The sequence below is a fragment of the Lolium perenne genome, chromosome 7 (assembly GCF_019359855.2).
Source record: "Lolium perenne isolate Kyuss_39 chromosome 7, Kyuss_2.0, whole genome shotgun sequence".
Lineage (NCBI taxonomy): Eukaryota > Viridiplantae > Streptophyta > Magnoliopsida > Poales > Poaceae > Lolium > Lolium perenne.
This window is the reverse complement of record NC_067250.2, coordinates 238645765-238659747: the sequence shown is the minus strand read 5'-3', so window position 1 is coordinate 238659747 and position 13983 is coordinate 238645765. Positions and strand designations below refer to the sequence as shown.

The following is a 13983-nucleotide window of genomic DNA, read 5'->3' as shown; positions in this document are numbered from 1 at the left end:
ACCCCTTTGTGACACTTGGTTGAAACATGTGCATTGCGATGACAATCCCGGTAATCCAAGCTGATTAGGACAAGGTGCGGGCACTATTAGTATACTATGCATGAGGCTTGCAACTTGTAAGATATAATTTACATGACACATATGCTTTATTACTACCGTTGACAAAATTGTTTCTTGTTTTCAAAATCAAAGCTCTAGCACAAATATAGCAATCGATGCTTTCCTCTTTGAAGGGCCTTTCTTTTACTTTTATGTTGAGTCAGTTCACCTATCTCTCTCCACCTCAAGAAGCAAACACTTGTGTGAACTGTGCATTGATTCCTACATACTTGTATATTGCACTTGTTATATTACTTTGCATTGACAACTATCCATGAGATATACATGTTATAAGTTGAAAGCAACCGCTGAAACTTCATCTTCCTTTGTGTTGCTTCAATACCTTTACTTTGAATTATTGCTTTATGAGTTAACTCTTATGCAAGACTTATTGATGCTTGTCTTGAAGTACTATTCATGAAAAGTCTTTGCTATATGATTCATTTGTTTACTCATGTCATTTACATTGTTTTGATCGCTGCATTCATTACATATGCTTACAATAGTATGATCAGGGTTATGATGGCATGTCACTCCAGAAATTATCTTTGTTATCGTTTACCTGCTCGGGACGAGCAGAAACTAAGCTTGGGGATGCTGATACGTCTCCGACGTATCGATAATTTCTTATGTTCCATGCCACATTATTCATGATATCTACATGTTTTATGCATACTTTATGTCATATTTATGCATTTTCTGGCACTAACCTATTAACGAGATGCCGAAGAGCCAGTTGTCGTTTTCTGCTGTTTTTGGTTTCAGAAATCCTAGTAAGGAAATATTCTCGGAATTGGACGAAATCAACGCCCAGGGGCCTATTTTCACACGAAGCTTCCAGAAGACCGGAGGACTAACGAAGTGGGGCCACGAGGCGGCGCCACAGTAGGGCGGCGCGGCCCAAGCCCTGGCCGCGCCACCCTAACATGTGGGCCCCTCGTGACTCTTCCGACTCTGCCCTTCCGCCTACAAATAGCCTTCATCGCGAAACCCCCAGTACCGAGAGCCACGATACGGAAAACCTTCCAGAGACGCCGCCGCCGCCAATCCCATCTCGGGGGATTCAGGAGATCGCCTCCGGCACCCTGTCGGAGAGGGGATTCATCTCCCGGAGGACTCTACACCGCCATGGTCGCCTCCGGAGTGATGAGTGAGTAGTTCACCCCTGGACTATGGGTCCATAGCAGTAGCTAGATGGTTGTCTTCTCCTTATGTGCTTCATTGTCGGATCTTGTGAGCTGCCTAACATGATCAAGATCATCTATCTGTAATGCTATATGTTGTGTTTGTTGGGATCCGATGGATAGAGAATACTATGTTATGTTGATTATCAATCTATGTGTTGTTTATGATCTTGCATGGTCTCCGTTATTAGTAGAGGCTCTGGCCAAGTTTTTACTCTTAACTCCAAGAGGGAGTATTTATGCTCGATAGTGGGTTCATGTCTCCGTGAATCTGGGGGAGTGACAGAAACCCCTAAGGTTATGGATGTGCTGTTGCCACTAGGGATAAAACATTGATGCTATGTCCGAGGATGTAGTTATTGATTACATTACGTACCATACTTAATGCAATTGTCTGTTGTTTGCAACTTAATACTGGAAGGGGTTCGGATGATAACCTGAAGGTGGACTTTTTAGGCATAGATGCATGCTGGATAGCGGTCTATGTACTTTGTCGTAATGCCCAATTAAATCTCACAATACTCATCATATCATGTATGTGCATGGTCATGCCCTCTCTATTTGTCAATTGCCCAACTGTAATTTGTTCACCCAACATGCTATTTATCTTATGGGAGAGACACCTCTAGTGAACTGTGGACCCCGGTCCATTCTTTTACATCGAATACAATCTACTGCAATACTTGTTCTACTGTTCTCTGCAAACAATCATCATCCACACTATACATCTAATCCTTTGTTACAGCAAGCCGGTGAGATTGACAACCTCACTGTTTCGTTGGGGCAAAGTACTTTGATTGTGTTGTGCAGGTTCCACGTTGGCGCCGGAATCCCTGGTGTTGCGCCGCACTACATCTCGCCGCCATCAACCTTCAACGTGCTTCTTGACTCCTACTGGTTCGATAAACCTTGGTTTCTAACTGAGGGAAACTTACTGCTGTACGCATCACACCTTCCACTTGGGGTTCCCAACGGTCGCGTGCTGTACGCGTGTCACGCAACATGTAGCATTATAGATAGATGATCTTGATCATGTTAGGCAGCTCACAAGATCCGACAATGATAGCACAATTAGGAGAAGACGACCATCTAGCTACTGCTATGGACCCATAGTCCAGGGGTGAACTACTCACACATCACTCCGAAGGCGACCATGGCGGTGAAGAGTCCTCCGGGAGATGATTCTCCTCTCCGGCAGGGTGCCGGAGGCGATCTCCTGAATCCCCCCGAGATGGGATTGGCGGCGGCGGCGTCTCTGGAAGGTTTTCCGTATCGCGGCTCTCGGTACTGGAGTTATTCTCGACGAAGGCTTAAGTAGGCGGAAGGGTAGGTCAGGGGGCGCCACGAGGGGCCCACACCACAGGCCGGCGCGGCCGGGGCCTGGGCCGCGCCGCCCTGGTGTGTGGCTGCCTCGTCCTCCTCCTGGCCCTCCTCCTCGTCGTCCGCGTCGCTGGCAACGCCGCCTCCGTCCTCCTCCTGGCCTTCGGTGCCGTTGCCGCCTCCCTCCTCCTCGTCCTCACTCGGTGTGGAGGTAGGGTAGCTGGGCGTGGAGCCCGGATCGCTTGGCGTCGCCGGTGATTCCCACCAATGCAGGAATCCGGGCGACTTGCCCTCGCTCTCCGAGTCGGACGGCAGCGTGTAGTCGCTCATGGCGTGCCGGTGTTGGAGAAGAAGAAGAAGAAGAGGAAGAAGAAGGAGGCGGTTGAACTTGAATTACCGTAGACGCGGGGGTTATAATGTGCGCGGATTAACGACGGCGCGTAAAACGAAGAGGCCGGCGGTTGCTCTTCCGCGGCGGTTCGGCGCTCCATTGCGGCGGTTGGTCGTCGGCGGTTGTGAATTGGAGGCCGATCGCACCTAGGTCGCTGCCATGAGGGCCCGTGGGGACGCGAGCGGACGCTTGGAGCGACCGCCGAGCGTCCGCCGCGACGCAAACCTGACGCATATTTGGGCCAGATTTGCGTCTCCGCGGACGGCCCGGTCACTTTGCGTCGCCCCGCTGGAACAGGCCCCAGACGCATTTCCGGTCACGGCGGACACAAACGGTCGCTCAGCGTCCGTTTGCGTCGCGCCGCTGGAGATGCCCTAAACAGGATGCACACAGTCGTTTAGCAGTCTAGGATCCATCAAAATGTGATAAACAAAGATAAAAGCCAACTACTATGACACTCCGTTGGCTTCAATCCTCTGACTATGCAGCCACCTATGTTGGAAAATAAAGTCCGTGACCGTGTTCTCCAATCGTGTAGACACCTCCATAAAGAGGTCGCGATCCTCTAAACGGTGAAGTAGCGACCATGAACCGAGCAAAGCAGTACACCGGTAGATGACCTGCATAAGAGAAGAATTTTTGTCATTAAAAACCTTGTCATTTCTACATAGCCAAAGCGACCATGCACCCGCAATTGCTCCCACTCTGATAATCGTTTTGTACCTAAAATCCACCCCATTAAGCCAATTGCCAAAAATGTTGCAATGCTACGGGGAGGGTATAAGGTAGAACCTATCTGAATGATTGACCATATAGATCTAGCAACTCGATAGTTGAAGAAAAGGTGTTTTATTGTCTCTTCCTCGTGACAGAACACATATTTCGTACAACCTTGCCAGTTGCGCTTTACAAGGTTATCTTTAGTAAAAATCACACCTCGGCGAAGATACCATGCAAAGACCTTTGTTTTGAGAGGTATCTTCATCTTCCAGATGGATTTATTATTTAAAACCGGTTGTGCAGATAGGCATAATGCTTTGTACATGGAGCTAACCGAAAATATGCCATTTTTGGTGAGACTCTCCAACGGAATTTATCCGTCCCCTGAACCAACCAGCTGGATAGAACCTAACCGTTGAAGCAGTTCATTCCAGGAAGCTAGCCGAGGACTGACAAGATCACGCCTGATCGTCATAGAGGGAGGAGAATATTCCATCACCTTCTGCAAAGTATCCCTTTTGTGACGAACAATCCTGTACAAGACCGGATATTGTTCACGAAGAATGGTTGTTCCGAACCAGCGATCCTCCCAGAACCGTATCTCCGCCAAAACAAGATCTTTCTCTGGTGGTGTGCTTGTCTTCATGGTGTAGTCTCCATCCCCGGTTTATATCGACGGTCGATGGCCTTGAAGCCCAAGTTAAACTCTTTTTTTTTTGCTTGTGGCTTTGAAACATGTAAGTTGTTCGTTCAGCGCCATGTACTTGCTGCTATGGTGTTATTAATTTAACTTAGGACTATGGCCTAATATTTAAAAAAGATTTTAGAAAATCGAGAGAGAGTGTGTCTCTAAAGAAAGGAGGCCATATAGCTGGCCCAACCGCTAGAAAGAATGAAATTTTCGGACCCTTCCTTGTTATAAAGAAAAGCTGGGCCGACCTCTGTCATCTGCAGAAACAGATCCCTGCCTCCTCCACCACCTTCCCCCTTCACCTTCTTCCCCTGGCCCGAATCCATCCTCCCCCTTCCCGCCTCTCCCAACCGCCAAAATGGAGGGCCGCCGCCCTTCTCCTCACGCCGACGACCCCACTTGCGGCGGCGGAGGGGCCAACTCCTCCATCACGCCCCAAGAACCAGAGGTCTACTCCCCACCTGCCTCTCCTCCCCGCGCGCACCACTCCGGTCAGCCGGGGAGGTCGATCTTCGTCAACGAGGACACGAGTGGCGGTCCGACCATTGGCGCCGCCTCGTCCTCCGCCTGGGGACCTGTAGAAGGCCAAGAATCCAAGATCACGGACAAGACCGCCGCCCCCTTCCTCTTAGGCCCGCGGCGTCTGAGCAGCCCAACCGGGGGCTCCGACTCGGACTCCGACGACGACGACTGCGACACCTGGGGCGGCTTCAGCGACCGTACACGCGACGGCGCCTCAACGTCGCTGGGCTCTCCAGACGCCTACGACTGCCGGACCTTCTTCGCTGACCCAGCTTTCCAAGAGGAGGCGCATCACGAGGTACTGCAAGAAACCCTAACTTCCTGATTTGGGATTGTCCCTGTGACTATTTTGATGATTTCTTATGAAAGATCGAGTCTCTAAATGGCATGGTTTGGATCTTTGGTCAGGACTTGCGATTGGATGGAAATTTTCACTTTTAACACCACACCCAAAAAAATTCTGTGGTCTCAGATATCGAATCTTGCAATGGTTACAAGTTTCCAGTAATACTGCTCAACTTAGTTCGTTCTTGATTTTTATCTTCTCTCTGAATAGTATCCCTCAGATATGAAATATTGAATCTTGCAATTTGGAATCTTACAAGTTATGATATTCGTGATGCTTCCCCCACATTTCTTGATAGGTTCATTTGGGATGTCAATGGTGCTTGTTCATTTACAAGATCAGTCATATGTGCTTTAACTTTGAGGCCTGTAAATCTTAGTGCTGTTAAAGTCCTATATGATTGTCTCTTTTAGGGATATAAGGTAGAATTCGAAAACAAACTGAAGTTCTGTATAATGCTAAAGCATCCCTATGTATTGCGTGATAACTGAAATTTTCGTTTGGTTTTGGGCAAATCTAGGGATACGATCTATGTGTTCCTTCTACATTGCCTGAGTCGAGATCTTAGACTGTAGCATTTGTACTAATGCTAAATGCTATATGGTCAGACGTCATTTCTTTTTTATGTCTTCACAGTTCATATTTATCTTTTGGCCTTGTATGAATTTTATCGTTGTGTGTTAGCTTTCTGTATAAAAATTGAATCATGGCATAGATAATGATCGGCAATAACATGAATTGTCTGTACATCTGAACGTTCCTTAGCTTGCTACTTGAGATTTTATTTTCCCGCAAATCGTGCTAATATAGATGGTAGACATTTGATGTCCAACATTTTTTACAGTAGCAGAGTACCCTAAAAACACAATATGATTCTTTCCACCAAGTCATTTGTTAAATCTTATGTTTGTTGCTCAGTTATGCAACATATTCTTCTTGTTTGGTGCACTTTTACAAAAACCAATGTTTATGTTTTAGATCTCCTACAATCATGACCACTAATATGAACAGTGACTAGTTCTAGTTCACCATATCTTTGATACCAAAACGTAATGTGACACGAGACCAGAAATTATAAGTTATGATATTCGTGATGGTTCTCCACATTTCTTGCCAAGTTCATTTGGGATGTCAATGGTACCCGTTCATTTACAAGATCAGTCACATGTGCTTTACCTTTGAGGCCTGTAAAAATCTTGATGCTATTGAAGTCGTATATTATTGTCTCTTTCAGGGATATAAGGTGGAATTGGAAAACAAATTGAAGTTTTATATTGCTTCTGCATCCCTATGTACTGCTTAATAATGGAAATTTTCGCTTGGTTTGAGCAAACCTAGGGATTCTATATATCCATTCCTTCTATTTTGGAGTGTACATAGCCTGGGCCAAGATCTTAGACTGTAGCAATTGTAGTAATGCTAAATGCTATATGGTCATAGGTCATTTCTTTTTATGGTCTTCAAAGTTCTTGGCCTTGTATGAATTTGATCGTTGTGTAATATCTTCTGTCTGTATAAAAATAGAATTATGGCATAGATAACGATTGGCAATAGCATGAATAGTCTGTACCTCTGAACATTCCTTAGCTTGCTAGTTGAGACTTTTTTCCCACAAATCTTGCTAATTTAGATGGTAAACATTTGTTGTCCAACGATTTTACAATAGCGGAATACTGTCAGAACATAATATGATTCTTTCCACCAATTCCTAATCTTTTGTTTGTGGCTCAGTTATGCAACAGATTCTTCTTGTTTTGTGCACTTCTACAAAAAACAAACAATGTTCATATTCGTAACCTTATGCTCATAGCTTAATTAGCAAAAAAAAAATCTCAAGTTTTTTTTACCGAGTCAATGTTCATGTAAAGTGTGCTGGATCTCCTACAAACATGAACAGTGACTACAGTCCTAACTGAAATTAAAAGTAGCCATCTTGCAAACTGTTCACAACTCTTCTTTAAAATGAAATAAAAACCTGCATGTATTTACGACTGCTTTTAATGACTTACTGAAGTAAAACCAGTGCAGTACCTATCCCAACTCAAAGTTTGTCCAAAGGATGATAGAGATAAGAATTGTAGGTAAGCGCTAGGTAGCATAGAAAATTAAATGTACTAGCCAATTGTAATTAGTTGACTCTGTATGGAGAATAACATCTAGAGGCAAAGTTTGCAACTAAAGTTTTCTTGATCTAGCCTGAACTGAAAATGCCATGAGAAACATCAATAAATTGCTCATATAAGGCTGTATGCATGTCATAAATCTTGTATGTAGACAATCTAAAATAGTTTCCAGTATACTACTAATTGCATATGCAAAATTCTGGAAGCCAAACTAGTTACTCGTTTCTTTCATTAGTTGCACAGAACTTAGTTATTTGCACCACACAAGCTGCGTATGCAGCTTCTTTTTGGAAACTAGTTAGCAGTAAGCCCATAGCTATGATATATCTGTAAAATCGGGTGGAATATATTACCAAATTTAACTGCCAGATATCCTGATTTGGGATTTCTTTTAAGAATTTGGTAATATATGTAATGCCCATGTTTAGAATGTTCTAATTCACAATTTCTTTGATACCAACGCGAAGTGTGACTCGAGACCAGATATTATAAGTTGTGCTACTCTTTATGGTTTCCCTCATTTCTTGCTAAGTTTGTTTGGGATGTCAATGGTGCTTGTTCATTTACAGATCAGTCATATGTGCTTCACCTTTGAGGCCTGTAAAATCTTGGTGCTGTTAAAGTCCTATATGATTGTCTCTTTTAGGGATATAAGGTGGAATTCGGAAACAAATTGAAGCTCTGTATACTGCTAAAGCATCCCTATGTATTGCTTAATAACAGATTTTTTTTGCTTGGGTTGGGCAAACCTAGAGATACTATCTATGCATTCCTTCTATTTCGGAGTGTACATAGTCCGGATCGAGATCTTAGACTGTAGCAATTGTACTAATGCTAAATGCTGTATGGTCATACGTCATTTCTTTTTATCGCATTTTTACAATAGCGGAATACCCTAAAAACATAATGTGGCAATGTGCTGCACCAACTGGGTATGCAGCTTCTGTTTAGCAACTAGTTAGCACTAAGCCCACATATATGATGTATCTGTAAAATCGTGTGGATTTTGGTACCAATTTAACTGCCAGACATCCTTTTGTTCCAAGGAATGAACATGTCGGATTGTAATAATATAAATGTATACTTCCTTTTCATTAGTCAATGACAACCAATTCCTGTTGGATTTCAGTGCAATACTCCAAATTTGGTTATTAAAGACATCGAGCAATTGGTGTGGATTGCCAGTGTATATCATTTCATTGAAAATGCCTGCATTACAGTAGAGGGTGTGTCTTAGTGACTGCTCCCTGGAGTTTTGATTGATGTAGTAAGGATTCAGTGGGCATGCAGTCCATCCCATGGTCATTTTGATTTGATTTATTCCTGTTTATCCCAAGCAGGATAGTAATTATCGCTTATGTTGTTTTGTGGAGCTTAAATGTGATCGCACGTAAATGCATACCCCTTATCAACTATAGTGCCCTTTTCAGATTCTTGGACATTCTTTTTGGAGACATGAGGATGCGCCATGTGATGATGTGAGTGACGGTTTCTTTTTATAATGCATAGTCCAATTAACTTTCCCTCATTGGTTCTTTGTTAACCTCTTTGTACCTTCAGTTTTCTATGGTTTTGCAGACATCGCAGAATGGCGGCCCCAAAATTCATGAAAAGGTTAATTTTCTTATGGAAAGCGCTGAGCGTCCCCCGGGGGATCAAATCCCCGATCCCCCGGGTGCATAGCCGTCGGATCGGAGTCAACCCCGCCCTTGCGTCCGTTCGATATACATGAGCAGAAACCGTTTCTCCACCACACCACGTGGATGGACCCCACCATCCACATGCGCCAAGAGTTTGCAGGGACTGCAACTAGTAGTAAAAATAGACTGAAAAAAGCCGGCGCCTCCATCGATCGAAGTAGCGTCTCCGCCGTTGTTCGCAGTAGATCCTCCACCACCGCTCGCCGTAGCATCGCCGCTGCAGTAGCACTGCCGCAGCTCGCAGCATCTCCGGCAAGGGCTAATAGCACTTCCGCCTGCCATTAACACCATTGCTTCTTTCGCCGGCAGCACCGCCGCCTGCCGTCGCCTCTCGAAGCAACCACGACGAACCTTTGTAGTAACGCCGCCAGCCCCTTGCAGCATGTCCGGTCGCTCTTTGTAGCAAGGTCGACCGCCGCTAGCAGCAACCGCCTCCGCCTCAGGTAGCAACCGCCTCCTCCGCCGGCAGCAACACCTTGAGCCCCTTGTAGCAAGGCCGGCCAACGCCGGCAGCAAGCGCCTCCACCACTAGGAGCAACGCCGGCAGCAAGCGCCTCCGCCGCTGGGAGAAACACCGGCAACCGGCTTGCAGTAAGGCGGGCCACCCTTTGTAGCAAGAATGGCCGCCATTTGTAGCAAGAACGTCCGCCGCTGGCAGCAACCACCTCCTCCTCCAACCCCTTGCAGCAAGGCCTCCGGTCCTTTGTAGCAAGGCTGGCCGCCGCTGGTAGCAATCGCCTCCGCCGATGGCAGCAATAGCCGCTCTCGACCGACCTTGTCTACAACATCTCCATGGTGGAGACTGTCTCAATGAGATGAGCCCGAGGGAGCGGCGGGATTCGCTGCAAAAACCGGCCAGGCGGCCTGCAACAACGACGGAGCCGCTCGCAGCAGCATGTTGAGGAGGCGGGAGAGGGAGAGATTGGGGGCGGCGCCGCTCGCAGCAGCACCTTGAGGAGTCGGGAGAGCGAGGGATTGGCGCGGCGCCGCTCGCAGCAGGAACTTGATGAGGCGGGAGAGGGAGGGATTGGGGCGGCGCGCTCGAGGAAGTGGCTGGCGGTGGCGAGGCGGAGCGGTCGCGGAGGTGGCGGCCAGAGGAGGCTCCATGGCAAGCTCGCCGGAGGGACGAGGAGGAGGAACATCGGTGGTGTGTTGGGGAATCGAAAGTAGCAGCGCTAGAGGTAGAAGAGAACGACGGGATAAGCCTTGGGTTGGGCCCCACCCACGATGTCCAGATTCCACGCACGTTGGATGGACGCGTGTCACACGCTCGAGGCGGAGGAAGGAACGCGAGAGATCCCCCGGGTGATCTCCAGTGTTTTCCTTTTCTTATTGAGTATGCTCATATGTTGGATGTTAAGAGATGGCAATTTGAGAAAACTGCATTGGTGTCTGTAATATACTAACTGAAATTTTCTTGGCGCAGGAGCCTTTATCATCTCTAGAGTCTGAGTTTGCATACGACCCTATGAAAGATAAATCAAATGTAAGTACGACTTGTGAACCATTAAACTTGTACTTGTTTTGTTTACTCACTTGTTTGCTATTTGTTCTCTCCTATTCTTTGGGCTTCTGCAGAAGCTTTTGGCTAATTACTCTGAATACCGGAAAGTAGCTGGAGATGGGAGTTGCTTCTACAGATCGTTCATTTATTCATATCTGGTATGCTGATATCTTGTTGAGTCATTCTTGTTGCTGATTTTTTTCCAGTTCTCCACCTTAAAGTTTGTGGTCCCTCGGTGCATATCTGCATTGATTTTTTTTTTCCGTTGGGTCTATAGGAGCTGCTTGTGAAAGTACCTCATGAGGAGGAACTACGTTTGATTGGGACACTTGAACCACTGTTGGAGAAGTTCCAAAGACTTGATTTGCCTGGTTCATATTATCATGGTCATGATGTAAGACTTAGCATAGTTTCCATTAACCAATTTGTTTAATCCTACATATCAGAACCACCAATTGCAATCAAGTCATATATTCATAATTTTCTAATCTATGCAGGCTTTTGTGAACTTCATACTGAAATGTATGGACCGAAAACAAACTCTATCAGTAAGGTGGGTTCACATTGAGATTATTACAACAATTAACTATGCTGCATACTTTTTTTAGAGGACTAAGCTGCATACTTATGTTATAAATGTCTTTGCAGTGACTATGAAGACTGGCTTTTCCAGGAGAGTCAAAATGATCAGCTGTTTGCCAATAGTGAGAAATCACAACCACACTCTTAGTTATGTTGCTACCTTACTTTAATTTTCTGACTCCAGCTATTTTTATGATCTAGTCATATCATATCTTCGACTGGTGACAGCGATTCAGATATGCACTGAGGTTGAAAAGTTCCGGCATGCCATACCTGAGCTTGATCCATCATACCCTGAAGGGGTGAGTGTTTACTTTCTGTGTGGTCAAAAGTGTAGTACTAGGTCTGGGTATTTGTCTCTGTCTGCTGGTTATGATTTTTGTGCGCTGCAACTTCACAGTAAGAGTAAACTTTGCACATCGTGTTACTTATACCAGCAGGTGAGTTTGTTTGTAAAAAATGATGTGAATTCCTCACTCACAAACCCCTCGTCTGTTTTCAAATTGCAGTGGTGTCGACAGGAAGTCATCCCAATGCACAAAGATGCATTTGAAGTCCATGTTGTCGCCCTCACAGATGTACTACAAGTGCCCCTCCGAACTGTCAACGTTGACATTTCAAAGATTGCAGAGCCAAACACCCACATCTACGAGTCACCAGATGCTTCGCCCTCGGTTCCTTGTGTGACGCTGCTGTATAGGCCAGGGCACTACGATATCATCTACTAGTAGTATTTGTAGTAAGTCGTAGATACCATCAGGACTGATCAGAGTCACGCGCACGGTTACATGTAAGGAAACTTCTGGGCTAGGAAAACGCAGCTATTACTCTTGGTGTGTACTCATGTTGCACTATTTCTATACTTTGTGCATCCGTACAGAAATCTATTAAGCTTTCTTTCTGGGGCTATGAATACGCTGCCGAAATTCTTTGGTGAAAGGAGCAGCAAGTTCAGAATTTTGCGTCATTTTTGAATGGTGGAGATATGAGCTGGGGAGGTAGAAAGAGTATTGCAGGTTTGGATTTCACGCTGTGAGAGGTAAAGGCCCATGATACATTTTCGTCAATGTTCTTTTACTGTAAAATAGCTTCTAGTAGTATCTTACAAGATACAGAAGCAGTCATGTTTTTCTCAAAAGTAAATAAAAAAACATGGAGACAAATTTCATGAAACCATTACTACCAGAAATTACTGTCGTCCCACGCGGTGCTCTGCTTCGTCTCGAGGCTTCTGATATACTTGGCCATGAACCTCCAGATGCGCTCATCGTGCCCGCGACACCAGCCGGAGAGCTCCTTCACGCCGCGCTCCGCCACCGCGAAGGCTTCCACGTGCAGTGACAGAGCGGCCAGGGCCCTGACGTAGAGCAGGTAGGCGGTCGGGTCCATGGGGAAGGCCGCGAGGAGCCCCTCGCCGACGGCGCGCACGCGCTCCACCCCGCCGTCGCGCACCTCGAACGCCAGGTACTCATTCCAGCCTTGCTTGCCGAAGCCGCCGCCGCCCCGCGGGAGCCGACGGACCCACCGCTCGAGCACCCGCCGCTGCCCGTCGACGTCGCCGGCTCTGCGCTCTGCCAGGGACCAGCTCCAGTACACGAAATTCTCAATGGCGGAGTCGGAGAGCGCGGCGAGTGCTCGCTCGCAGACGGCGCGGCCGGCCAAGATTCCGCCGCCTCCGTCCTTGAGCTCGAACGTCACGAAGCGGGCCCACAGCTTGGCGTTCCCGGGGTCGGCGGCCGTGCCGGCCTCGAATTCTGCTCGCTTGGCGGCGGCAGCTGCTGTCTCCTCTGCCATCGTCGTACCAGGTTACGGCCGGTTGTCGATCTTCGAGTTGGTGCAATGCGATGTAGGCCGTCGCGTGGGTACTTATTGAGGATGATGATTCGCTTGGTAGTCCGCATCAGATCGGACTCGGATGCAACAACATCAGAACGGCGCCAGGGGTCTCATGGATCACAGTCCGATGGTAGTACGTACTCCGTAATTGTGATATCACGAAATCCTCTTTAGCCACGGAGACGCACACCATCAAGTGATCAAACGCACCAACACAAAACAACTGAAAAATAGGACTTACATTAACGACTCCCTAATTACCAAGAACTCTAGAGAGTACATTTCTCCAGCAAAAGGTGGTTCTCAGATTTCTTTAGAGGCTGTGATTCTATTTCATGCAAACTAGTGAGCAATGTAACTACTAGCATTTGATATCAAAGACGCGAGATGGGCTTGATTGCCCCAAGCGACACGCTTCATCAACCTTCCGCACCCGTATGTCTAGGGATTAACATATGCACAAACAGTTCGCTCAATGTTTATTGAAGGCACTTATCGGGGGCTTGTCGCATACAAGTGGGGTCGCAGTATCCCTACGGTGCACACAAACATGCACCCCTCACAGCCATGACGTGAACAAATACAACATCCCACTCAACCCGCTTCAATAGGAAAGATCCCACCAGAACTCCCTCCATTTGCGCGAAAAGTGGGTGTAGCACCATAGGTGTGGTGAAGTTTCGTAGGTGCCATATGGTGAAACTACATATGACTTCATGAAAGTCATGAACCTATGATGATATTCTTGATAGGAATGGCATGATTGTGTTTTCAAAACACGCAGAGCTGCTTGCAGGGTAAAAACATGTTGGTTAGGACTCGGAGTTCCCTTTTTGACTTCCTGTTGCAAGCTAGACCCATGGTTTCAAGAGAATATAATATATGCTTCAGTATTTATGGATGTATTTTTGATATCGGTTCTATTTTGCTCCATATACGCTGATCATGGGATCGTTGTTGCATGC

At 46.5% G+C, this 13983-nt stretch overlaps 1 protein-coding gene across 2 annotated transcripts; it reads left to right on the top strand.

The window, feature by feature from the left end:
• Positions 1–4653: 4653 nt before the first annotated feature.
• On the top strand, positions 4654–12083 carry LOC127314042 (OVARIAN TUMOR DOMAIN-containing deubiquitinating enzyme 1). 2 transcript variants are annotated; one of them, XM_051344507.2, is made up of 10 exons: positions 4654–5225; positions 8827–8874; positions 8957–9010; positions 10523–10582; positions 10675–10758; positions 10878–10994; positions 11098–11153; positions 11249–11304; positions 11384–11484; positions 11692–12083. In XM_051344507.2, the coding sequence occupies exons 1-10, from the start codon at positions 4764–4766 to the stop codon at positions 11908–11910; spliced, it is 1257 nt and encodes a 418-aa protein (XP_051200467.1). In that variant the 5' UTR covers positions 4654–4763; the 3' UTR covers positions 11911–12083. The 2 variants fall into 2 exon arrangements, with proteins under 2 accessions (XP_051200467.1, XP_051200468.1); XM_051344508.1 differs by lacking the exon at positions 8957–9010.
• Positions 12084–13983: the final 1900 nt, after the last annotated feature.